We start from the raw sequence: 27,742 nt of genomic DNA on the forward strand, positions 1-27,742 counted from the left end.
GTATTTGTGCTTAAAATGAACCGGTCATCACATATATTTTGCGCGGCATGCTCCGGGATGTGTCGGTGAGACCCGTCCAGGTATTTATTCCCTCTCACAGAGATCACAGGACTCCCCTGATAATTAACATAATCTGCGTTACTTTCTAGGAGGACGGCGCCATCTTTTTTCAGGCATCATCTGGGGTCACCTTCTACTTCCTGGACTGAGATTTCGGTCTCCGAGAGCTCAGATGGTCTCTATATATCGCAGGATCTGTGCATTCTTCAGCGTAGCATTGGAGGCCACACCTGGACCTCACTGGACTGGACATGCAGGGCTAGCTTTCCAGACCTGAGTGTAATGGTTAGCAGTGGTGCACTTTCTGTGTCCAGAGCCGTGACACAGACCGGGTCTGACCGCGTCTCTGAAGATTCGCTGTGACACGGCCCCAGGTCTGACCGCGTCTCTGAAGACTCGCCGTGACACGGCCCCAGGTCTGACCCCGTCTCTGAAGATTCGCTGTGACACGGCCCCAGGTCTGACCCCGTCTCTGAAGATTCGCTGTGACACGGCCCCAGGTCTGACCCCGTCTCTGAAGATTCGCTGTGACACGGCCCCAGGTCTGACCCCGTCTCTGAAGACTCGCCGTGACACGGCCCCAGGTCTGACCCCGTCTCTGAAGACTCGGCGTGGCACAACCCCAGGTCTGACCCCGTCTCTGAAGACTCGGCGTGGCACAACCCTGGGTCTGATCCCGTCTCTGAAGACTCGGCGTGGCACAACCCCAGGTCTGACCCCGTCTCTGAAGACTCGGCGTGGCACAACCCCAGGTCTGACCCCGTCTCTGAAGACTCGGCGTGGCACAACCCCGGGTCTGACCCCGTCTCTGAAGACTCGGCGTGGCACAACCCTGGGTCTGACCCCGTCTCTGAAGACTCAGTTTGGCACGGCCCCAGGTCTGACCCCATCTCTGAAGACTCGGCGTGGGCACGACCCTGTCTTTCAAGGCTCGCTGTGACACGACCCTGGGTCTGACCCCATCTCTGAAGACTTACTGTGACACGGCCCCGGGTCTGACCCCATCTCTGAAGACTTGGCGTGACACAGCCCCGGGTCTGACCCCATCTCTGAAGACTCACTATGTTACGGCCCTGGGTCTGACCCCATCTCTGAAGACTCACCGTGACACGGCCTCAGGTCTGACCCTGTCTCTGAAGACTCGGCGTGGCACAGCCCCAGGTCTGACCCCCATCTCTGAAGACTCGGCGTGGCACAACCCTGGGTCGGATCCCGTCTCTGAAGACTCGCTGTGGCACAACCCTGGGTCTGATCCCGTCTCTGAAGACTCGCCGTGGCACAACCCTGGGTCTGATCCCATCTCTGAAGACTCTGCGTGACACAGCCCCGGGTCTGACCCCATCTCTGAAGACTCACTATGTTACGGCCCTGGGTCTGACCCCTATCTCTGAAGACTCACTGTGACATGGCCCTGGGTCTGACCCCATCTCTGAAGACTCTCCGTGACGCGGCCTCAGGTCTGACCCTGTCTCTGAAGACTCGGCGTGGCACAGCCCCGGGTCTGACCCCATCTCTGAAGACTTGGCGTGGCACAACCCCGGGTTTGACTACATTTCTGAAGACTCGCTGTGACACAGCCCCGGGTCTGACCCCGTCTCTGAAGGCTCGCTGTGACATGACCCTGGGTCTGATCCCACCTCTGAAGACTCACTGTAACAGCCCTCACTGTCACCTCAGTCGGGCTGCTCAGGTATGTGAGAAACGGAGGCCTTGCTTCGCAGTTTGTTCCTAGTTGCATTAAGTCTAAGTGATTGCTACATGTTAGGGTTGCCACCTGTCCAGGATTCACCCAGACTGTCCAGGTTTTGAATCAAGTGTCAGGGGTATCAGTCCACCTGGAACCCAGGAAACAATATTCAGACAGGAATGTGGCTCAGGACAGGGATTGGCAGGAAGGGGTGTGTGTGTGTGTGTGTGTGTGTGTGTGTGTGTGTGTGTGTGTGTGTGTGTGTGGTGGGGGGGGGGGGGGGGGCACTATGTATGCCTTATTACTTTTCTCTTTGGAATGCCCAAAGGTCTCCCAGGTCTGTTAGAATCCTATAGTGTATACTAAAACTATTTTTTTTACTGTGAACCACTAAAGTGTTCAGGTTTGGCTTGAATAAAAAGTGGCAACCCTACTACATGCCTGCACAAAAACACGACAGTCCCACTGCTGCAGTGACCCCCCCACCTCATACTCCCCCAGCAGGTTTGGTGGTTTCTACTTGGTATCTTGTGAAGGAACTGGATGTTGTAATAGAGAGCTCATGTCTGTAGTAGAAAGGGGGTGAAGGTTGGTTCATTACCCTTTATAGTCATAGGATCTACTCCGATGGGAAGGGATGGGTTCTCGACTCTGTCCTCAGGGACCTCTATGCAGCTCTTTCTGGTGATGTAGGCTCAGGTCTATGCCCACATTGACCACAAAGAGACTATTGCTCTCTAGCGCCATCCTATGAAGTCTATGTCTCACCCTCCAGAGGCCTTAGATCAGGCCAGACCACCAGTCCCTGAGTCATATTCAGTCCACTTCTGAAGAGACTTTGTTTTTGAGGCAACGCAGCCTCCTGCCGCCACTTCTGATTTACATCGCATTGCGTCCAATCTTATTGATGCGTTACGTTCATCCCGCAATTGGAGATTCAGCCTCCCGGCTCCAGCTTTGGGTCTTTATGGCTCTTACAGCTGCCAAGACCTTCTCTTTACAAATGCTATTTGAGGCCTTACTCTATGTGGGCTAGAAGGACCCTTGGGCCTGGGCCCCTGCCCGACCGCATGCTGGAATTGTTCACGTTTGAGAGGGAACTCATTCGATGGTGGATTGTTCCTACTATTTGGTCAACTAGTGTACCACCTGAGAAGACCACCAATCAGGTGAAAGGTTTGATTAAATATTTAACTAACAGAACCCTCCTCAAATCCCAGTCTGAGCTATTGGTTGGACTAGATCAGTGATGGCGAACCTTGGCACCCCAGATGTTTTGGAACTACATTTCCCGTGATGCTCGGCTACACTGCAGAGTGCATGAGCATCATGGGAAATGTAGTTCCAAAACAGCTGGAGTGCCAAGGTTCACCATCACTGTACTAGTTATTCCCATCTGGTGGTGACCCTTTCCATCCCGGTCTGGGGGCACCAGCTTGATCCTCTGTGTTCTGTCCTTGGTCACGCGATGGCCTCCACTATCTGGTAGGAGGTCCCACCTCATCCTTTTCCTATTTGGGTGTTGGCCCTTCGGGTGGCTCCTAGGCTGCAGGTGCTCCCCCCATCGTCCTAGTGCAGTGTTTCTCAATTCCAGTCCTCAAGGTGCACCAACGGGTCGTGTTTTCAGGATTTCCCTCAGATGAAACAGCTGGGGTAATTACTAAGGCAGTGAAACTGATCAAATCACCTGTGCAAAATAATGGAAAGCCTGAAAACATGACCTGTTAGTGGGCCTTGAGGACTGGAATTGAGAAACACTGTCCTAGTGTTTTTTTTTGGTGTGGTCCACTCCTCAGTTGGATTTTTTTTTTTGGATACTGTTACCCAACAGTATCTGAATTCCTGAGCCCCCCCTCCCATTGGAAAGCAAGCACAGGATTTTTGTGCATGCAATAAAATTATTTTCTTGGCGTTAATGAAGAGACGCAGGTCCCCTCCTCCGTTTCCCCCCCTTGGACTCTTAGTACTGCTTTACAACAACCCTGGGACCCTCTGAGTACAGGAGTGTCAGGGTGAGGTTGGGGATGATTTTTGTATGCCGGTGTCCAGGTCTCCTGTAGGTGGCAGTATAACCTGGGTGTCTACAATTCTGTCCCTCAAACTCCAAGAAATGGGTTCATGGCAAGTACAAAAGTCAATTCTTCCTGGAGAAAATGCTGCTTTCGGCTTTTTTTTTTTTTTGTGCCGATGATGTGACTTAAGAGACACCAAGTCGTGAAATCTGTGTGGAAGGGACAGAGTTCTGATTGGCTGATTCTAGTGTTCAGCAGAGATCACGTGATCAAGCACCTACTAAGGCCTTAAACACACATCTAGCACTGAAGGAAGCCAGAAGCAGCATTTTCCCCAGAAAGGTATTTTACCTCTTCCTGTTATATTGATCTTTCCCACCAAGATGGCTGCTATCGCCATAGTAACACAAGCGGTTGAGCGATACAACAGGCAGTTTAGACTCCTTCATTGGTTGGATAATCCCGGTCTTCTGCAGAAAAGATAGCGCCCGCCCCGTACTGCGCAAGCACAGTACGGAGGACAAGGAGACTCCAAAAGTCTCCGAAGATGAACTGCGCCTGCGCACTGAGTCCAGGTTGAAGCCCGACCATCCAAGTGGACATACGGTAGCACTCAGTAACAGGGCCGCTCGCCACGCTTCGGGCACGGCCTCGCTCCGCTCGCCACGCTTCGGGCACGGCCTCGCTCCGCTCGCCACGCTTCGGGCACGGCCTCGCTCCGCTCGCCACGCTTCGGGCACGGCCTCGCTCCGCTCGCCACGCTTCGGGCACGGCCTCGCTCCGCTCGCCACGCTTCGGGCACGGCCTCGCTCCGCTCGCCACGCTTCGGGCAGGGCCTCGCTCCGCTCGCCACGCTTCGGGCAGGGCCTCGCTCCGCTCGCCACGCTTCGGGCACGGCCTCGCTCCGCTCGCCACGCTTCGGGCACGGCCTCGCTCCGCTCGCCACGCTTCGGGCACGGCCTCGCTCCGCTCGCCACGCTTCGGGCACGGCCTCGCTCCGCTCGCCACGCTTCGGGCAGGGCCTCGCTCCGCTCGCCACGCTTCGGGCACGGCCTCGCTCCGCTCGCCACGCTTCGGGCACGGCCTCGCTCCGCTCGCCACGCTTCGGGCACGGCCTCGCTTCGCTCGCCACGCTTCGGGCACGGCCTCGCTCGCCACGCTTCGGGCACGGCCCGCTTCGCTCGCCACGCTTCGGGCACGGCCTCGCTCGCCACGCTTCGGGCACGGCCTCGCTCGCCACGCTTCGGGCACGGCCTCGCTTCGCTCTGCAATTTTTTATTCTAACTCTATGTCCGCTTGGATGGTGGGGCTTGAACCTGGACTCACCACAGCAGGTGCAGTTCATCTTCGGAGACTTTCGGCGTCTCCTTGTCCGCCATACTGCGCAAGCGCAGTACAGGGCGGACACTATCCGACGGGGGACAGTATTCGACACAACACTGGCCTCAATCCTGCCATACACAGGCCGTCTCTGGCATCTTCAACCCCATCCCCCCACTAAAAAAAGAAAAAAAAAATAACCTCAACACTTCTTTTACAATCACCTTTATTCCAGAATTATTACATTTACATTTCAGAGAGATGATAAAAAAAAAAACTATTTACATTGGCATAGAAAGGAACGGAGCGCTTCCACCCCAAGACTGCTGATAACAACAATCCGGAGGAGCCGGAGAACATTTCCCGGGGAAGATCATTCCTGAGTGAAGGAAGAAGAGTGCTGCATATACAGAATCATTCGTGTCTCATCAGCTTTCAGGGTTTCCTCCATTCTCAGCGGTCTGGAGTGTCATGTGGTCTATGCCGCCCTCTGGTGTCCGTGGCACTATACTGCAGGTAAAATGGGGTGTCCTTGACAGGCACTGCCGCCCTCTGGTGTCCGTATAATGGGGTGTCCTTGACAGGCACTGTCGCCCTCTAGTGTCTGTAGCCCTGTACTGCAGAGATAACGCCCTCAAATGTGCTTATACTGCACAGGTAATGGAGTGTCCTCCTTGGCAGGCACTGCTGCTCTCTAGTGTCTGTGACCCTGTACTGCAGAGATAATGGGGTGTCCTTGGCCTGCACTTCCGCCTTCTAGTGTCCAGGTCACTATACTGCAAAGATAATGGGGTGTCCTTGGTATGCACTGCCGCCCTCTAGTGTCCAGGTCCCTGTACTGCAGAGATAATGAAGTGTCCTTGGCAGGCACTTCCGCCCTCTAGTGTCAGGTCCCTGTACTGCAGAGATAATGAAGTGTCCTTGGTATGCACTGCCGCCCTCTAGTGTCAGGTCCCTGTACTGCAGAGATAATGGAGTGTCCTTGGTATGCACTGCCACCCTCTAGTGTCAGGTCCATGTACTGCAGAGATAATGGAGTGTCCTTGGTATGCACTGCCGCCCTCTAGTGTCAGGTCCCTGTACTGCAGAGATAATGGAGTGCCCTTGGTATGCACTGCCGCCCTCTAGTGTCAGGTCCCTGTACTGCAGAGATAATGGAGTGCCCTTGGTATGCACTGCCGCCCTCTAGTGTCAGGTCCCTGTACTGCAGAGATAATGGAGTGTCCTTGGTATGCACTGCCGCCCTCTAGTGTCAGGTCCCTGTACTGCAGAGATAATGGAGTGTCCTTGGTATGCACTGCCGCCCTCTAGTGCCAGGTCCATGTACTGCAGAGATAATGGAGTGTCCTTGGTATGCACTGCCGCCCTCTAGTGTCAGGTCCATGTACTGCAGAGATAATGGAGTGTCCTTGGTATGCACTGCCGCCCTCTAGTGTCAGGTCCATGTACTGCAGAGATAATGGAGTGTCCTTGGTATGCACTGCCGCCCTCTAGTGTCAGGTCCCTGTACTGCAGAGATAATGGAGTGCCCTTGGTATGCACTGCCGCCCTCTAGTGTCAGGTCCCTGTACTGCAGAGATAATGGAGTGCCCTTGGTATGCACTGCCGCCCTCTAGTGTCAGGTCCCTGTACTGCAGAGATAATGGAGTGTCCTTGGTATGCACGGCCGCCCTCTAGTGTCAGGTCCCTGTACTGCAGAGATAATGAAGTGTCCTTGGTATGCACTGCCGCCCTCTAGTGCCAGGTCCATGTACTGCAGAGATAATGGAGTGTCCTTGGTATGCACTGCCGCCCTCTAGTGTCAGGTCCCTGTACTGCAGAGATAATGGAGTGCCCTTGGTATGCACTGCCGCCCTCTAGTGTCAGGTCCCTGTACTGCAGAGATAATGGAGTGTCCTTGGTATGCACTGCCACCCTCTAGTGTCAGGTCCCTGTACTGCAGAGATAATGGAGTGCCCTTGGTATGCACTGCCGCCCTCTAGTGTCAGGTCCCTGTACTGCAGAGATAATGGAGTGCCCTTGGTATGCACTGCCACCCTCTAGTGTCAGGTCCATGTACTGCAGAGATAATGGAGTGCCCTTGGTATGCACTGCCGCCCTCTAGTGTCAGGTCCCTGTACTGCAGAGATAATGGAGTGTCCTTAGTATGCACTGCCGCCCTCTAGTGTCAGGTCCCTGTACTGCAGAGATAATGGAGTGCCCTTGGTATGCACTGCCGCCCTCTAGTTTCTCGGTCCCTGTACTGCAGAGACAATGGGGCCCTTGTCACACAATGCCGGCCCCTGCAGGAAATCTACACTAACTGCTCTCCATCTATTACATGGAATAAGCGGTGCTAAGAACCTAAAGTGGACCAGTCTCAGCAGATATATAGAGACTTCCTTGCTGGGCTTCCTGAATCTTTCTCAGGGACTGGGGCTACAGAGAAGCCAGAGGATCAGTAAGGCAGCATTTTTGGGACAGATCGGTATGGAAGTCTATTACTTCTCCTATAAGATGCCCAAAATGAGACACTCAGTACTGGCTGGCTACCCCCCCACATCATGGCTGACCATCGTCAGGGGAAGGCACAGTCGGCCATGTTGGATTATTGCAGACAAATGCTGCTCCTCCAGATTTCTTCTTTGCCAACACACGACACCCTCCCCTCCCCCATGAAAACACTAATCCCTGCAGACAGGATCTCTCTCCACCGACAGTCCTCAGCATATCTGGGCACTGCAGGATGACATCTCACCTGCCCCCCCCCCCTCAGCCAATCTACACCCCCTCCAAGTCTAAGGCTGCCTGTGACAACAATGATACCAGGTGACAACCACAGGAGAGAGACTGACACATGGCAGGACATGTTCTGCAATGTGAGCTGTGCTCCCTCCGGTGGTCACTCTGTGAATTGCACAGTCACGCTCCCTCCGGTGGTCACTCTGTGAATTGCACGGTCATGGTTGCAGCTTTTTGGCATCAGTGGAAGATCATAGAAGAGCACATATGGAGATAGACAAGGCGGCACTCAGCCCAGCCCCGCCCACCCTGGGAAATCCATAAGTAGACATGCATAATAAGTGAAGTCCGGGGTGTTCAGAGGCCGCGGTGTGACGTACAGAGCATGCACAGCACGTTCCGCCATCTATACAATACGCAGGTCACATGACGCTGACATGGTCAGCGAAGGCGTGTGAGGGGTCCCAGCTGTCCTTCACGACACAGCAAATTCTCTCCAGAGTCCTCAGAGCATTGTGGGTAGTTATGGGGTCCATGTCCAGCCCGTTCTGTGTGATGAGGAGCCGCCGCAGCTTAATGTTCCCCAATCCCTCCAACTTCTTCGCAAACTGCAGCAGACCGGCCGAGGTGATGCAGTTAGAGCTGCGGAGGGAAAGAGAGACGGGTAAGTGAAACTCCGCCCTAAACATTCACCTCCCCGCCCCAACTACTCACCCCCTCCCCCGCTCCGAACATTCACCTCCAGCCCCAGCTTTTACATTTTGTGCCACTGCCCGTTTCTACTCACGAAAAGGGTTGCCATCTAAGGGACAGTGCACTCTGTGCTCCCACCATCATCTAGGCACGCTCTGTGCTCCCTCCCGCTCCCACCATCCTGCACGCTACGTGCTCCCTCCCGCTCTCACCTTCCTCTACGCACACTCCGTGCTCCCTCCCGCTCCCACCATCCTGCACGCACGCACAGTGCTCCCTCCCGCTCCCACCATCCTCTACGCACGCTCCGTGCTCCCTCCCGCTCTCACCATCCTCTACGCATGCTCCGTGCTCCCTCCCGCTCCGACCATCCTCTACGCATGCTCCGTTCTCCCTCCCGCTCCCACCATCCTCTACGCATGTTCCGTGCTCCCTCCCGCTCCCACCATCCTCTACGCATGCTCCGTTCTCCCTCCCGCTCCCACCATCCTCTACGCATGCTCCGTTCTCCCTCCCGCTCCCACCATCCTCTACGCATGCTCCGTTCTCCCTCCCGCTCCCACCATCCTCTACGCACGCTCCGTGCTCCCTCCCGCTCCCACCATCCTCTACGCATGCTCCGTTCTCCCTCCCGCTCCCACCATCCTCTACGCATGCTCCGTGCTCCCTCCCGCTCCCACCATCCTCTACGCATGCTCCGTGCTCCCTCCCGCTCTCACCATCCTCTACGCATGCTCCGTGCTCCCTCCCGCTCTCACCATCCTCTACGCATGCTCCGTGCTCCCTCCCGCTCCCACCATCCTCTACGCATGCTCCGTGCTCCCTCCCGCTCCCACCATCCTCTACGCATGCTCCGTGCTCCCACCATCCTCTACGCATGCTCCGTGCTCCCTCCCGCTCCCACCATCCTCTACGCATGCTCCGTGCTCCCTCCCGCTCCCACCATCCTCTACGCATGCTCCGTGCTCCCTCCCACCATCCTGCACGCACGCTCAGTGCTCCCTCTCGCTCCCACCATCCTGCACGCACGCTCCGTGCTCCCTCCCGCTCCCACCATCCTCTACGCATGCTCCGTGCTCCCTCCCACCATCCTGCACGCACGCTCAGTGCTCCCTCCCGCTCCCACCATCCTGCACGCATGCTCCGTGCTCCCTCCCGCTCCCACCATCCTGCACGCTCCGTGCTCCCTCCCGCTCCCACCATCCTGCATGCACGCTCCGTGCTCCCACCATCCTCTACGCATGCTCCGTGCTCCCTCCCGCTCTCACCATCCTCTACGCATGCTCCGTGCTCCCTCCCGCTCTCACCATCCTCTACGCACGCTCCGTGCTCCCTCCCGCTCCCACCATACTGCACAAACGGTCCGTGCTCCCTCCCGCTCTGACCATCCTGCGCGCATGCTCCGTGCTCCCAGCATCCTGCACGCGTGTTCCGTGCTCCCCCCGCTCCCAGCATCCTGCACACACGCTCCCTCTCGCTACAATCATCCTGAACGCACGTTCCATGCTCCCTCCTGCTCCCAGCATCCTGCACGCACATTCCGTGCTCCCTCCCACTCTGACCATCCTGCACGCACGCTCCGTGCTCCGAGCATCCTGCACGCACGCATGCTCTGTGCTCCCTCCCGCTCCCAACATCCTGCGTGCACGCTCCCTCCCGCTCCGACCAGCATGCATGCATGCTCCCTCCCGCTCTGACCATCCTGCATGCACGCGCCATGTTCCCTCCCGCTCCGACCCATCCTGCGTGCACGCTCCCTCCCGCTCCGACCAGCATGCATGCATGCCCCCCCTCGACCATCCTGCACGCGGTGCACGCTCCATGTTCCCTCCCGCTCCGACCATCATGCATGCATGCTCCCTCCCGCTCTGACCATCCTGCACGCACGCTCCGTGCTCCCTCCCGCTCCGACCATCCTGCACGCACACGCCATGTTCCCTCCCGCTCCCAGCATCCTGCACGCACGCTCCGTGCTCACTCCCACCATTCAATGTACAGGACACACCTTCCTGCTTCTCTATCTTTACAATCATCACACAGATGGGTGGTGTAATGAACACAACATGCAATTCTGTGTCATTTGGAGTTGGATTGTGAGGAAGATCTCTCCATCTATGGTTAGGACTTCTCCCGAGATGGATCAATTAACATAAGATGAAGACTGAGAATAGAGTGGGAGGGGCCAATCCAGCCTGAGGGCGGGGACAGACAGATGAACACAAACCAACCTGACATCCAGACAGTGAACCAATGACAAGGAATCTGCAGCATAGAGATCAGCCAGAGCAACCAATCCTTTGTTCCCTGTGGAGGAAAAAGTGTCAGTTAAGCTCATCCCAGATCTTCTCATTACTGATCCCACCAATCCCAGATCTTCTCATTACTGATCCCACCAATCCCAGATCTTCTCATTACCGATCCCACCAATCCCAGATCTTCTCATTACCGATCCCACCAATCCCAGATCTTCTCATTACCGATCCCACCAATCCCAGATCTTCTCATTACCGATCCCACCAATCCCAGATCTTCTCATTACCGATCCCACCAATCCCAGATCTTCTCTTCACCGATCCCACCAATCCCAGATGTTCTTATTACCGATCCCACCAATCCCAGATCTACTCTATACCGACCCCACCAATCCCAGATATTCTCATCACAATCCACCAATCCCAGATCTCCTCTAGACCGATCCACCAATCCTAGATCTTCTCATCACCGATCCCACCAATCCCAGATCTTCTCATCACTGATCCCACCAATCCCAGATCTTCTCATCAACGATCCCACCAATCCCAGATCTTCTCATCAACGATCCCACCAATTCCAAATCCCTTCTATACCGATCCCACCAATCCCAGATCTTCTCATTACCGATCCCACCAATCCCAGATCTTCTCATTACCGATCCCACCAATCCCAGATCTTCTCATTACCGATCCCACCAATCCCAGATCTTCTCATTACCGATCCCACCAATCCCAGATCTTCTCATTACCGATCCCACCAATCCCAGATCTTCTCATTACCGATCCCACCAACCCCAGATCTCTTCTATACCGATCCCACCAATCCCAGATCTCCTCTAGACCGATCCACCAATCCCAGATCTTCTCATTACCGATCCCACCAATCCCAGATCTTCTCATTACCGATCCCACCAATCCCAGATCTTCTCATTACCGATCCCACCAACCCCAGATCTCTTCTATACCGATCCCACCAATCCCAGATCTCCTCTAGACCGATCCACCAATCCCAGATCTTCTCATCACCGATCCCAGTTCTACTCATCACTGATCCACCAATTCCACATCTTCTCATCTACTCTATACCAATCCCCACCAGTCCCAGATCTTCCCATCACCGACCCCTGAGCTGTACTCTGCTCTCTCCTCCAATCAGCGGCGGGATTTGCTCTGACATTTCCTGCCAGGTTCCTTCCTCTTCTATAAACATCTCACCAATACAGAACCCATCACCAACAAGCACATCCCGATACCGAGACACAGACCACCCACACACAGGAGATTACCCAGACGGTTTCCTCCCAACTTTAGGATCTTCAAGGTGGAATTTTTCTTCAGAGCGCCAACAAACAGAGCGAGGAAATCCCGCGGCATCCTCTCAAAGAGGCGGCAGAAGGAGAACTTGACTTCTATGGAGAGAACATGGCGGTAAGCGATGGGCGGACTGCGCACGGTCACATGACCCTGGCGGAGGCGGACTTACCTTCCAGGCTGGAATGGCTCAGGAGGTGCACAATCTCCGTCTGAGAGTCGGTCAGGTTCAGGTCATGGAAGCCGAGTCTGCGCAGAGCGCCGTTATGTTCTGCAAATACAGACAACCATTACAGGGTCAGAGGTCAGAGCTGGACTGTAAGATCCCGCCCACAGGGAAGCCCCACCCACTGATCACCTATCAAACCGCAGACAAGACAGCCGACTTGAAGCACTGTGACAGGAAACTGGCCGAGACGGCCAATCAGAGACAGAGACAGTCATCAAACACGGCCAGCAAGATCGGAGAGAACCACCAGATACACGGCCAGACCGCCATCACCGGGAGCAGCGAACACCCCTCACTGATCATACGGAGGACAAGCACCCCCCATTCTGTGTCACTGTGAACAATGGACACCATGTCATCACCCGTGGGGGGCAGGCGGTCCTCACCTGTGATTGTTTGCAGTAATAGTTTGACATCCTGGTGGCGGGTCAGTATGGCGTTATCCAGGGACAGCTCCACCAGGCAGGGAGACGCCTTCAGTGCCGACGCCAAGCGCTGAACTTCCAATGGATTCTGAGGGAAGCGAAGGTCCAGCTGCTTCAACTGGTTTTCTGTAGAAAGGAAAGATTTATACATCATCTAACATGAAGAGGAATGGAAGGACCACCACGGCGCTGTACCTGTGAACTCTGAGAGCCCTGCCCCCCCCTCCACCTGTGAACCCTGCCTCCACTACCCACCTGTGAACTCAGAGCCCGCCTCCACTGCTCACCTATGAACTCCGCCTCCACTACCTCTACCTCTGAACCTCACCTCCTCTACCCACCTGTGAACCCTGCAGGCCCCAATTTCACTACCCCCCTGTGAACCCCATAAGCCACACCTCCACTACCCACCTGTGAACTCTGCAAGCCCCGCCTCCACTACCTGTGAACTCTGCAGGCACCGACTCCACCACCCACCTGGGAACCCTGTAAGCCCCGCCTCCACTACCCACCTGCGAACTCTGCAAGCCCCGCCTCTACCACCTGTGAACTCTGCAGGCACCGACTCCACCACCCACCTGGGAACCCTGTAAGCCCCGCCTCCACTACCCACCTGCGAACTCTGCAAGCCCCGCCTCTACCACCTGTGAACTCTGCAGGCACCGACTCCACCACCCACCTGTGAACCCTGTAAGCCCCGCCTCCACTACCCACCTGTGAGCCCGCCTCCACTACCCACCTGTGAACCCTGCAAGCCCCGCCTCCACTACCCACCTGTGAACCCTGCAGGCCCCGCCTCCACTACCCACCTGTGAACCCTGTAAGCCCCACCTCCACTACCCACCTGTGAACCCTGCAGGCCCCGCCTCCACTACCCACCTGTGAACCCCGTAAGCCCCGCCTCCACTACCCACCTGTGAACCCTGCAGGCCCCGCCTCCACTACCCACCTGTGAACCCTGCAGGCACCACCTCCACCACACACCTATGAACCCTGTAAGCCCCGCCTCCACTGCCCACCTGTGAACCCCGTAAGCCCCGCCTCCACTACCCACCTGTGAACCCTGCAAGCCCCGCCTCCACTACCCACCTGTGAACCCTGCAGGTTCCGCCTCCACTACCCACCTGTGAACCCCGTAAGCCCCGCCTCCACTACCCACCTGTGAACCCTGCAGGCCCCGCCTCCACTACCCACCTGTGAACCCTGCAGGCACCACCTCCACCACACACCTATGAACCCTGTAAGCCCCGCCTCCACTGCCCACCTGTGAACCCCGTAAGCCCCGCCTCCACTACCCACCTGTGAACCCCGTAAGCCACGCCTCCACTACTCACCTGTGAACCCCGTCTCCACTACCCACTTGTGAGCTCTGCAAGCCCCGCCTCCACTACCTCTATCTGTGAACCCCACCTGTGAACTCTGCAGGCACTGCCTCCACCACCCACCTGTGAACCCCGCCTCCACCACCCACCTGTGAACCCCTGCCTCCACCACCCACCTGTAAACCCTGCAGGCCCTGCCTCCACTACCCACCTGTAAACCCCGCCCCCACTACCCACCTGTGAACCCTGCCTCCACCACCCACCTGTAAACCCTGCAGGCCCTGCCTCCACTACCCACCTGTAAACCCCGCCCCCACTACCCACCTGTGAACCCTGCCTCCGCTACCCACCTGTGAACTCTGCAGGCCCCGCCTCCACCACCACCTTGTCGCTGCTCTCCTCCAGGTCGTAGCACAGTAAGAGAGACTGCAGGGCGGGGAAGGTGCGGAGGATGGTCTGGGCCAGGTCCAGGATGGTGACGTAGGTGCTGAAGTCGCTCATAGAGATGGCGCTGAGGGAGCAGCGGGGGTCCCGGGCCAGATGGGACAGCGCCTCCAGGAACATGCTGATATTGGTCTGCAGATCTAACAGAAGATAAAACAACAGACACGGCAATCAGAGAACGTTCCATCATCCCAATTATGTTTATAGCACCCCCATATGCAGTAGTGCAGCTCCAAGGACACTCGCTGCGCTATGGCCAGATCTTCAACAATGGCCAAGCCATACGGGTCACATGTCCCTCTCAGCAGCAAATCAGAAAAGAGATCTGCAGCTTGGACATACGGGCCTGGCGGGGGGGGGACCTCACTTATCATAGTGCCCCACAACCACTAAAGCTGCCCATAGATGGATCTGTTCAGCAGGAACCCTCCGAATTCTGATTCATGTACAGAAGATGATCTACCGATCGATATCCGGACAATCGACTTGCTGGAACATTTCCCCTCGATCAGTGCTGCAGGGAATAGCCAATAGATCCGTGTTGTGGTGGGAAATCCCCCTCTCAGAATACAGAGCGAGGGGGGAATCCTCCATCCACATCCGATGTTTGGACAGGGGAATCGGATCAGATCTTTGGCCAGCTTAACTCCCTCACTGTCCTGTGATTGGCTGCAAATGTGAATGGTGAGCTCCGATTGGCTGCTGTGATCACCAACCACAGCTCCTCCTCCAGACACAGACCAACCGTCACATCAATCCCCGCCTATCATTGCTGCAAAGCACCCTGGGAGCTCCCCAAAGACCCTAAACACTCTCCAAAGCCCCCCCAATACATTCACTCTTCAGGAGTCCAAGACTATGCCCGCCCCTTTCTGCTCCTCCATTCACAAAAGCCGCAGCACTATGAATGAGATGTGATCTATGAATGGAGGAGGCGGAGCTATTATGTGCTTTTCCTCCATTCACAGAAGCTGTAGTCCGGCTTCTATGAGTGAGATGTGATCTATGAGATGAGGGGGCAGGGCTATCGTATGCTCGTCCTCCAATCACAGAAGCTGTACTCCAGCTTCCACAAATGAGATGTGATCTATGCGATGAGGGGGCAGAGCTATTATATGCTGGTCCTCCAATCACAGAAGCTGTACTCCAGCTTCCATGAATGAGATGTGATCTATGCGATGAGGGGGCGGAGCTATTATATGCTCGTCCTCCAATCACAGAAGCTGTAGTCCAGGTTCCATGAATGAGATGTGATCTATGAATGGAGGTAGGGGGGAAGCTATCAATCATGTGCTCAACCTCCATTCATAGGTCACGTCTCATTCATAGAAGCTGGAGTAAGGCTTCTATGAATGGAGGAGGTGGAGTTAAGTTATGTGCTTGTCCTCCATTCACTGAAGCTGTAGCACAGCTTCTATGAATGGGGGGGGGGTGGAGCTATCAATGATGCGCTTGTCCCACCATTCATAGGTCACGTCTCATTTATAGAAGTTGGAGTACAGGTTCTATGAATCGAGAGGGGCAGAGCTATCATGCGCTCATTCCTCCATTCATTGAAGCTGTAGTACGGCTTCAATGAATGGAGGAGGGGGTGGAAAGGGCAGGCATAGTCGGGCAAGCTTGAGGAGTGGAAATGACAGCTCCGGCAGTTCTATTGAAGATTATGATAAAACCCGGAGCCAGCAGCACAAGGGACTCAGCCCAACCATAGCATTCACAGAAGCTGGCGTAAGGCTTCTATGAATGGAGGAGGTGGAGTTATGTGCTTGTCCTCCATTCGCTGAAGCACAGCTTCTATGAATGGGGGGGGGGGGGGTGGAGCTATCAATGATGAGCTTGTCCCACCATTCATAGGTCACGTCTCATTTATAGAAGTTGGAGTACAGGTTCTATGAATCGAGAGGGGCGGAGCTATCCTGCGCTCTTTCCTCCATTAATTGAAGCTGTAGTACTGCTTCTATGAATGGAGGAGGGGCGGGAGCATAGTCGGGCAAGCTTGAGGAGTGGAAATGACAGCTCTGGCAGTTCTATTGTAGATTATGATGGAGAAACCCGGAGCCAGCAGCACAAGGGACTCAGCCCATCCATAGTACATTGTGTCCCTTGTGCTGATTATCCTTGATCTGCCCCCCCCCCGCCATGTACAGCAGTGACTGTGCTTTGCTCCTCCCCCTTTGCTCACCATTGTAGGCCATGGTCAGCCTTTCCAGGGACACCCAGGAGCGGAGGAGTTGGCAGAGGCAGCGGCAGGTCCCCGGCGTCAGGAAGACGTTGTGCAGGTTCAGCGTTCTGACGCTGCGGAGGCGGATGGCGCCAGGAAGGAGGGGCTCCCCGATCGTAGTCTCCTCCTCCTGCGTGTGCTCCTCCCCCGTAGGAGGGACGCTGAAGATGAAGTCATACAAGTCCCCGGCTTCGGACGCCGGCTCTGCAGGGGGCGCCAGTCTATCATTTGAGGTAGATGAGGTTTTACTGGCCAGTTCAGCCAAAGGCATGGCGGTGCCACTCCCCACCCCTTCTTCTGAGGGCCCAGGGGCCCCGGTCTGAGGCTGGTCAGGGGCCACATTCTGACTGATGTTAAGAGGCTGCAGGCTTAACAAGGCACTTTGGCTGCCCAGCTCCTCTTGGCTCCATTGTGGGGGATGGGCACACAGGGCACAGGGGTGATCGGTGACCTCCTGCCAGTACCCGGCACTGATATTCAGGATCAGCACCAGCAGCTCCTTATCGGGGCGGGGCCAGGACAGCACTGACACCTTGGTGACGTGGCCGTGGTGGATGAGGTGGTGCAGCAGCAGTTTCAGGCATTTCTGGGTGTTGGGGTCAGACAGACGGATGTGAAGGAACCTCAGACTCTCCACGGACTGGGCCAGGCGTTCCAGGACGGCAGGGGTCAGCTCCGATACCCCCTGCTGCTTCCCGAAGATGGTGAATTCCGAGACGTGCTGCGAGCTGTGGACCAGGGGGGAGAAGCGGCGGTCATTGAGGCGCCAATCAGAGGAAACGTCCAGAGTGCCGCGCAAGACGTTGTGAAAGAACGTTTCCAGAAACTTCTTCCTCCAACACGTCACCGTCTGAAACCAAACACACCGAACGTTAACCAATCACAGGCCTCCCCTGCCTGGGCAACCCTCTCCATCCAATAGAAAGAACCATAGTGGAGACTCTTCCCCGACACCCTGCATGGGGGGGGGAAGACACGTCCCTCCGACACCCTGCATGGGGGGGGGAAGACACGTCCCTCCGACACCCTGCAAGGGGGAGAAGGCACTTCCGACACCCTGAATTGGAGCGGGGCGGGGGGGAGACACGTCCCCGACACCCTGCACAGGGGAAGACATATCCCCGACACTATAGGAGGGAGGTGGTGGGGGTAGGGGTAGTAGAAGGTTAAAGAAGGTAGGTGGTGGGGAGAAGGACAGAAGGTAGGAGCTAGTAAAGATAGAAGGTGGAGGGAGGTGAGAAGAGAGTAGCAGCTGGGGGAAGAGGATAAAAGATGGTTGAGGATGGTGGCAAGGAGGATATAATAAGGTAGGAGGTGGAGTGGGGAGAAGGTAGGAGGCGGGGAAGAGGACAGAAGGTGGCAGGAGGTGGAGAGGAGAGCCGAAGGTGGTAGTAGGCGGGGTGGAGGACAGAAAGTGGTAGGAGGCATGGAGGAGGATAAAAGACGGGAGAGGGTGAGGAGAAAGAAAGAAGAGAAGAGAGGGCGAGGAGGAGGACAGAAGAGGAGAGAGAGCGAGGAGGAGGACAGAAGAAGGAGAGAGGGCGAGGAGGAGGACAGAAGAAGGAGAGAGGGCGAGGAGGAGGACAGAAGAAGGAGAGAGGGCGAGGAGGAGGACAGAAGAAGGAGAGAGGGCGAGGAGGAGGACAGAAGAAGGAGAGAGGGCGAGGAGGAGGACAGAAGAAGGAGAGAGGGCGAGGAGGAGGACAGAAGAAGGAGAGAGGGCGAGGAGGAGGACAGAAGAAGGAGAGAGGGCGAGGAGGCGGACAGAAGAAGGAGAGAGGGCGAGGAGGCGGACAGAAGGAGAGAGGGCGAGGAGGCGGACAGAAGAAGGAGAGAGGGCGAGGAGGAGGACAGAAGAAGGAGAGAGGGCGAGGAGGAGGACAGAAGAAGGAGAGAGGGCGAGGAGGAGGACAGAAGAAGGAGAGAGGGCGAGGAGGAGGACAGAAGAAGGAGAGAGGGCGAGGAGGAGGACAGAAGAAGGAGAGAGGGCGAGGAGGAGGACAGAAGAAGGAGAGAGGGCGAGGAGGAGGACAGAAGAAGGAGAGAGGGCGAGGAGGAGGACAGAAGAAGGAGAGACGGCGAGGAGGACGACAGAAGAAGGAGAGAGGGCGAGGAGGACGACAGAAGAAGGAGAGAGGGCGAGGAGGACAGAAGAAGGAGAGAGGGCGAGGAGGAGGAGGACAGAAGAAGGAGAGAGGGCGAGGAGGAGGACAGAAGAAGGAGAGAGGGCGAGGAGGAGGACAGAAGAAGGAGAGAGGGCGAGGAGGAGGACAGAAGAAGGAGAGAGAGCGAGGAGGAGGACAGAAGAAGGAGAGAGGGCGAGGAGGAGGATAGAAGAAGGAGAGAGGGCGAGGAGGAGGATAGACGAAGGAGAGAGGGCGAGGAGGAGGATAGAAGATGGAGAGAGGGCGAGGAGGAGGACAGAAGAGGAGAGAGGGCGAGGAGGAGGACAGAAGAGGAGAGAGGGCGAGGAGGAGGACAGAAGAAGGAGAGAGGGCGAGGAGGAGGATAGAAGAAGGAGAGAGGGCGAGGAGGAGGATAGAAGGAGGAGAGAGGGCGAGGAGGAGGATAGGAGAGAGGGCGAGGAGGAGGATAGAAGAAGGAGAGAGGGCGAAGAGGAGGATAGGAGAGAGGGCGAGGAGGAGGATAGAAGAAGGCGAGGAGGAGGATAGAAGGGAGAGGGCGAGGAGGAGGATAGAAGAAGGGAGAAGGCGAGGAGGAGGATAGAAGAAGGGAGAAGGCGAGGAGGAGGATAGAGGAAGGGGGAAGGCGAGGAGGAGGATAGAAGAAGGGAGAAGGCGAGGAGGAGGATAGAAGAAGGGAGAAGGCGAGGAGGAGGATAGAAGAAGGGAGAGGGTTGAGGAGGAGGATAGAAGAAGGGAGAGGGCGAGGAGGAGGATAGAAGAAGGGAGAGGGCGAGGAGGAAGATAGAAGAAGGCGAGGAGGAAGATAGAAGAAGGCGAGGAGGAGGATAGAAGAAGGGAGAGGGCAAGGAGGAGGATAGAAGAAGGGAGAGGGCGAGGAGGAGGATAGAAGAAGGGAGAGGGCGAGGAGGAGGATAGAAGAAGGGAGAGGGCGAGGAGGAGGATAGAAGAAGGGAGAGGGCGAGGAGGAGGATAGAAGAAGGGAGAGGGCGAGGAGGAGGATAGAAGAAGGGAGAGGGCGAGGAGGAGGATAGAAGAAGGAAGAGGGCGAGGAGGAGGATAGAAGAAGGGAGAGGGCGAGGAGGAGGAAAGAAGAAGGGAGAGGGCGAGGAGGAGGATAGAAGAGGAAAGAGGGCGAGGAGGAGGATAGAAGAGGAAAGAGGTCGAGGAGGAGGAGGATAGAAAAGAAGTAGTAGGTGGGGAAGGGGACAGAAGAAATGAATTGTTTTGGGGGTGGGACGGTCCCCTCTAGGGGGGTCTCTCTCTGTATCTCGTGTTTTTGGTCCCCCTGGACTGAGAGCCGTCCAATCACATCTTTCCCCTCCCCCTCACCATGAGTCGGGTGGGTTTGTTCTTCATGATTTCATTCCATAGTTTGCACCAGATGGATTGGGTGGAAAGACCTGAGAAGAGAGAAGGAGGTGAGATCAGGATGGCCGGTCACATGACAGGCAGGACACACTCAGTGGGCGGAGTTTACCTTTCTTGGTGGCGGCCGACTCGATCCTCTCCAGGTAGTAGATGTTCAGTAGAGGGAGGAGCCCTTGCAGGATGATTGCCGGGAGATCTGCCAAAGAATCCACAGATCAGGGGAGGACCCCAACACACCCATCCCCCACCCCAACATACCCACTGCACACCCATCCCCCACCCCAACATACCCCCTGCACACCCATCCCCCACCCCAACATACCCCCTGCACACCCATCCCCCACAACCCCCCTGCACACCCATCCCCCACCCCAACACACCCACTGCACACCCATCCCCCACCCCAACATACCCACTGCACACCCATCCCCCACCCCAACATACCCCCTGCACACCCATCCCCCACCCCAACATACCCCCTGCACACCCATCCCCCACCCCAACATACCCACTGCATACCCATCCCCCACAACCCCCCTGCACACCCATCCCCCACCCCAACATACCCACTGCACACCCATCCCCCACCCCAACATACCCCCTGCACACCCATCCCCCACCCCAACATACCCCCTGCACACCCATCCCCCACCCCAACATACCCACTGCATACCCATCCCCCACAACCCCCCTGCACACCCATCCCCCACCCCAACATACCCACTGCACACCCATCCCCCACTCCAACATACCCACTGCATACCCATCCCCCATAACCCCCCCCGCACACCCATCCCCCACAACCCCCCCACACACCCATCCCTCGACACCCCCCTGCTATACATCCTCCCCCACCCCAACATTACCCCCATCCCCCACAACTCCCCCCACACACCCATCCCCCAATATTCCCTGCCCCAACAATCCCCCTACTATACATCCTCCCTCATCCCAACATTACCCCAACCCCCCCACATTAACCCCACCCCCACAATATCCCCCTTATGTATTTATACATGGAGATCATATACCCCCTTATGTATTTATACATGGAGATCATATCCCCCTTATGTATTTATACACAGAGATCATATCCCCCCTTATGTATTTATACATGGAGATCATATCCCCCCTTATGTATTTATACATGGAGATCATATCCCCCTTATGTATTTATACATGGAGATCATATCCCCCCTTATGTATTTATGCATGGAGATCATATCCCCCCCTTATGTATTTATACATGGAGATCATATCCCCCTTATGTATTTATACATGGAGATCATATCCCCCTTATGTATTTATACATGGAGATCATATCCCCCTTATGTATTTATGCATGGAGATCATATCCCCCCCTTATGTATTTATACATGGAGATCATACCCCCCTTATGTATTTATACATGGAGATCATATCCCCCTTATGTATTTATACATGGATATCATATCCCCCCCTTATGTATTTATACATGGAGATCATATCCTCCTTATGTATTTATACATGGAGATCATATCCCCCCTTATGTATTTATACATGGAGATCATATCCCCCCTTATGTATTTATACATGGAGATCATATCCCCCCCTTATGTATTTATACATGGAGATCATATCCCCCCCCTTATGTATTTATACATAGAGATCATATCCCCCCCCTTATGTATTTATACATGGAGATCATATCCCCCCTTATGTATTTATACATGGAGATCATATCCCCCCTTATGTATTTATACATGGAGATCATATCCCCCCCTTATGTATTTATACATGGAGATCATATCCCCCCTTATGTATTTTATACATGGAGATCATATCCCCCCCTATGTATTTATACATGGAGATCATATCCCCCCTTATGTATTTATACATGGAGATCATATCCCCCCTTATGTATTTATACATGGAGATCATATCCCCCCCTTATGTATTTATACATGGAGATCATATCCCCCCTTATGTATTTATACATGGAGATCATACCCCCCTTATGTTATTTATACATGGAGATCATATCCCCCCCTTATGTATTTATACATGGAGATCATATCCCCCCTTATGTATTTATACATGGAGATCATATTCCCCCTTATGTATTTATACATGGAGATCATATCCCCCTTATGTATTTATACATGGAGATCATACCCCCCCCTTATGTATTTATACATGGAGATCATATCCCCCCTTATGTATTTATACATGGAGATCATATCCCCCCCCCTTATGTATTTATACATGGAGATCATATCCCCCCCTTATGTATTTATACATGGAGATCATATCCCCCCCCTTATGTATTTATACATGGAGATCATATCCCCCCCCCTTATGTATTTATACATGGAGATCATATCTCCCCCCTTATGTATTTATACATGGAGATCATATCCCCCTTATGTATTTATACATGGAGATCATATCCCCCTTATGTATTTATACATGGAGATCATATCCCCCCCCCTTATGTATTTATACATGGCGATCATATCCCCCCTTATGTATTTATACATGGAGATCATATCCCCCCCCTTATGTATTTATACATGGAGATCATATCCCCCCCCTTATGTATTTATACATGGAGATCATATCCCCCCTTATGTATTTATACATGGCGATCATATCCCCCCTTATGTATTTATACATGGAGATCATATCCCCCCCCTTATGTATTTATACATGGAGATCATATCTCCCCCCTTATGTATTTATACATGGAGATCATATCCCCCCCTTAATCTCCTCTTCTCTAATCTCTCCTCATTCTCGGATCCCTTGCTGACACGCCTGACTCCTCTTCTTCCCCAGGTCTCCCACCAGCGCTCCTTGGGTCCCTCGCTGACACTTCTCACTCCTTCTCTTCTGGTGTCCCCGTGCTGGTATCCCCCTCCAGGGCTCCTCCTCCTATGGGGTCACTCCGGATATAGATATTATATCCCCTCCCCCATATAGATATTATAGCCCCTCCCCCTCATATAGATATTATATCCCCTCCCCCCATATAGATATTATATCCCCTCCCCCCACATAGATATTATAGCTCCTCCCCCTCTCCCGGAACTCCGCCCGCTGAGCCATGGGAAGGTGTCGGGGGTGTTCTCAGCCCCGCCCCCTGTCTGCCCCTCCCCCCCGGCGGGCTCTCACCCCACACTTCCTCCTCCAGGCGCTCCATGTTGGCGGTGACGGCCCGGGCACACAGCTGGAACAGGCTCGGGCTCCCTCCAGCATCTTCCGGCGCCTCCTCCATGGCCTGCGGGGCAACCAAACCCGGAGACACCCGGACAAGACTGGAGAGACCCGCCCGATCGCTACTCGGAGGCCGCCATCTTCCGCGGGTCAGGTGACCGCGGACGGCCCTATCATTGGACGGGAGGAGTCACGTTATGACAGACAGAGAGGGAAGCGAGCGCCATCGTGTGGCTAGAAGGAGGAGGGCGGGGCTTCGTCTTGTTATTGGAGGAGCGAGACCGGGGCGCCATGTTGTGGCTGGCAGGGGGAGGGACCATGTTGTGGCTGGCAGGGGAGGGGCCATGTTGTGATTGGCAGTTTATCAGTAAAGACAGCAGTATATTGCATAGCTCCCAACTGTCCCTGATTTGGGCAATGTCCCTCTGTCCCTCATTCCTCCTCATTTGTCCCTCATGTTGCTCTGATCTATAGAGCTGTGTATAAAATGCACTTTTTCTCTTTCAAAAAGTAATTCCCAGAGCTAAACCTTTCATCCAGATTCTAAATTGCTGCATTTGTACATTTTAAAAGCCAATATAAAGGAATAGAAGTGGTAAAAAAAGTCCTTGTGGATTTAATTAACCTTTTTTTGTAATTTTTGGTAATTCTCCATTTAATGGGGTGTGGCAGGGGGGGTGTCCTATGCCTACATACATTTGCTGGTAGGTGTCCCTCATTCCCATCTTAGAATGTTGGGAGGTGTGGTATTGTGGGGGGATTGTGGTGGAGATTTGGGGTCCCCTCTCACCCGTCCTATAGACAGAGGGGCACACAATACTGACAGGACGCCCCCCGGCTGCCGATAACAATATTACACCAGTGCTGGGTGTCTGTCATCCGTATGATGTCACATGACCGCAGGAAGACCTCCCACAGATAACCAGAATGCTCATGGGGCGGGTTCTGTGATCCTCAAAGGTGGGGGGGGGGAACTCTGCTCAGTCGTTCTCATGATCTTAATACTGGGGGGAGACTCTGCTCGGGCTGTTCTGTATGTGTGTGTGTGGGGGGGGGGGGTTGTGCTTAGCTGGTCTTGTGATCTTCATACGGGGGGGGGGGACTCTGCTTGGCCTGTTCTGTTGGGGGGTGGGGGGTGTGCTTGGCTGGTCTTGTGATCTTCATACGGGGGGGGGGGACTCTGCTTGGCCTGTTCTGTTTGGGGGGTGGGGGATGTACTTGGCTGGTCTTGTGATCTTCATACGGGGGGGGGGACTCTGCTTGGCCTGTTCTGTTGGGGGGTGGGGGATGTGCTTGGCTGGTCTTGTGATCTTCATACGGGGGGAGACTCTGCTTGGCCTGTTCTGTTGGGGGGTGGGGGATGTGCTTGGCTGGTCTTGTGATCTTCATACGGGGGGGGGGGGGGACTCTGCTTGGCCTGTTCTGTTGGGGGGTGGGGTATGTGCTTGGCTGGTCTTGTGATCTTCATACGGGGGGGGGGGGACTCTGCTTGGCCTGTTCTGTTGGGGGGTGGGGGGATGTGCTTGGCTGGTCCTTGTGATCTTCATACGGGGGGGGGGGACTCTGCTTGGCCTGTTCCTGTTGGGGGGTGGGGGGATGTGCTTGGCTGGTCTTGTGATCTTCATACGGGGGGGGACTCTGCTTGGCCTGTTCTGTTGGGGGGTGGGGGATGTGCTTTGGCTGGTCTTGTGATCTTCATACGGGGGGGGGGGACTCTGCTTGGCCTGTTCTGTTGGGGGGTGGGTATGTGCTTGGCTGGTCTTGTGATCTTCATACGGGGGGGGGGGGGGGGACTCTGCTTGGCCTGTTCTGTTGGGGGGTGGGGTATGTGCTTGGCTGGTCTTGTGATCTTCATACGGGGGGGGGGGACTCTGCTTGGCCTGTTCTGTTGGGGGGTGGGGGATGTGCTTGGCTGGTCTTGTGATCTTCATACGGGGGGGGGGGGACTCTGCTTGGCCTGTTCTGTTGGGGGGTGGGGGATGTGCTTGGCTGGTCTTGTGATCTTCATACGGGGGGGAGACTCTGCTTGGCCTGTTCTGTTGGGGGGTGGGGGATGTGCTTGGCTGGTCTTGTGATCTTCATACGGGGGGGGGGGGGGACTCTGCTTGGCCTGTTCTGTTGGGGGGGTGGGGTATGTGCTTGGCTGGTCTTGTGATCTTCATACGGGGGGGGGGGACTCTGCTTGGCCTGTTCTGTTGGGGGGTGGGGGATGTGCTTGGCTGGTCTTGTGATCTTCATACGGGGGGGGGGACTCTGCTTGGCCTGTTCTGTTGGGGGTGGGGGATGTGCTTGGCTGGTCTTGTGATCTTCATACGGGGGGGGGGGACTCTGCTTGGCCTGTTCTGTTGGGGGGTGGGGGATGTGCTTGGCTGGTCTTGTGATCTTCATACGGGGGGGGGGGGGGGACTCTGCTTGGCCTGTTCTGTTGGGGGGTGGGGTATGTGCTTGGCTGGTCTTGTGATCTTCATACGGGGGGGGGGGACTCTGCTTGGCCTGTTCTGTTGGGGGGTGGGGGATGTGCTTGGCTGGTCTTGTGATCTTCATACGGGGGGGGGGGACTCTGCTTGGCCTGTTCTGTTGGGGGGTGGGGGATGTGCTTGGCTGGTCTTGTGATCTTCATACGGGGGGGGGACTCTGCTTGGCCTGTTCTGTTGGGGGGTGGGGGATGTGCTTGGCTGGTCTTGTGATCTTCATACGGGGGGGGGAGACTCTGCTTGGCCTGTTCTGTTGGGGGGTGGGGGGTGTGCTTGGCTGGTCTTGTGATCTTCATACGGGGGGGGGAGACTCTGCTTGGCCTGTTCTGTTGGGGGGTGTGCTTGGCTGGTCTTGTGATCTTCATACGGGGGGGGGGGGGGGACTCTGCTTGGCCTGTTCTGTTGGGGGGTGGGGGATGTGCTTGGCTGGTCTTGTGATCTTCATACGGGGGGGGGGGGGACTCTGCTTGGCCTGTTCTGTTGGGGGGTGGGGTATGTGCTTGGCTGGTCTTGTGATCTTCATACGGGGGGGGGGGGAGACTTTGCTTGGCATGTTCTGTGGGGGGGGGGGGATGTGCTTGGCTGGTCTTGTGATCCTCATACAAGATTGGTGGGGGAACTCTGCTTGGCCAGTCTCGTGATCTTTAATACCAGGAGACTCTGCTTGGCTGCTCTTGTGATCCTCTGGGTGGATGATTCTGCCCCGACCGGCTCATGATCCTCATATGGGGGGACTCTGCTGGTTTTGGGGGGGGGGGGTTGTGCTCGGTCGATCTTGTGAACTTCATAATGGGGAACTGCGGGGAATTCCCCCCCCCAGTGCAGACACTAGGAGGGGTGAGATCCTCTGTCAGATTATTGCTGTGTCCCCACAGGGGAGATTTCCTCTAACTTCCTGTCCAGGGGGACAGCTGGAGAACAGGAAATCACTTCTAGGGGAGGCACAGAGAACACGTGACTCCTCCCCCCTCCAATTCACAAATCAGATTGGGCTGCAGTTGGAATTTAAGCAGCACTTCCCTCTCCAGGATCCGGCCCCAGCCTGTGATTGGACAGTGGGAAGTAGCATGATCTCCATTGGGCAATACAACAAAGTTCTGATTGGTGCAGTGTGGCCCCTCCCCCCAGAGTACAGGAGGAGATCAGGACCTAGTCTGGCTGACCTTGGGGCGGTTCTCACCCCAGAGACGCAGTGCGAAGGAGATTCTGTGTGTTTCTGATGCGTTCCGGGGCGTTATTTCCGGGTTTCTTCTGTAACTCTTTGCGATGCGTTTTGCCGCGTTGCATACAGGAAAAAAATGCGGCATGTTCTGCTGCGACCTGCGACCATTGCAATCCGTGATGCAGAATAAACGCACTGCATGTGAGGCGGCCCTATGAGGGCTCAGAAGAAAGGCCATTACACAGCCAGGGGAAGGGCATTTCCAGGGTCAGAGCTCCTCCCAGCATGAGGGCGGGGCTATCTATATTACTTATGGAGATCAGCACTCCAGAACCACCTCTGATATTGGAAAGGGGGGAGGAGAAGAGAACACATTATGGGGGAGGGGGATAGAGGAGAACACATGATATGGGGGGGGGGGGTCGCGCAAGGTGAACACATGGGGGGGGGGAGGGAGGTAGAGGAAAAACACATGGTGGGGTGGGGAGGAAGACGGGTAGAGAACACATGGGGGGGAGGGAGGTAGAGGAAAACTGGTAGAAAGCACATAATGGGGGGAGAGGAGAACACATGATGGAGGAAGGGGGGGGGGCGCAAGGAGAACACATGGGGGGGGGGAGGGAGGTAGAGGATGATGGGGTGGGGACGAAGACTGGTAGAAAGCACATAATGGGGGGAGAGGAGAACACATGATGGAGG

At 55.4% G+C, this 27,742-nt stretch overlaps 1 protein-coding gene across 1 annotated transcript; it reads right to left on the bottom strand.

Annotated features, from left to right (window-relative positions):
- Positions 1–5,288: 5,288 nt before the first annotated feature.
- On the bottom strand, positions 5,289–23,667 carry LRRC41 (leucine rich repeat containing 41). Its single transcript, XM_077450737.1, has 10 exons — positions 23,366–23,667; positions 20,322–20,408; positions 20,174–20,244; positions 16,659–17,547; positions 14,383–14,616; positions 12,672–12,836; positions 12,229–12,327; positions 12,032–12,154; positions 10,722–10,797; positions 5,289–8,442 (listed from the first exon to the last, which is right to left on the bottom strand). The coding sequence occupies exons 1-10, from the start codon at positions 23,466–23,468 to the stop codon at positions 8,223–8,225; spliced, it is 2,067 nt and encodes a 688-aa protein (XP_077306863.1). The 5' UTR covers positions 23,469–23,667; the 3' UTR covers positions 5,289–8,222.
- Between the last annotated feature and the right edge of the window lie 4,075 nt (positions 23,668–27,742).

Source organism: Lithobates pipiens, unplaced genomic scaffold (assembly GCF_037356315.1).
Source record: "Lithobates pipiens isolate NorthernLeopardFrog02 unplaced genomic scaffold, aLitPip1_a1.2 Scaffold_23, whole genome shotgun sequence".
In the NCBI taxonomy this organism is placed as follows: domain Eukaryota; kingdom Metazoa; phylum Chordata; class Amphibia; order Anura; family Ranidae; genus Lithobates; species Lithobates pipiens.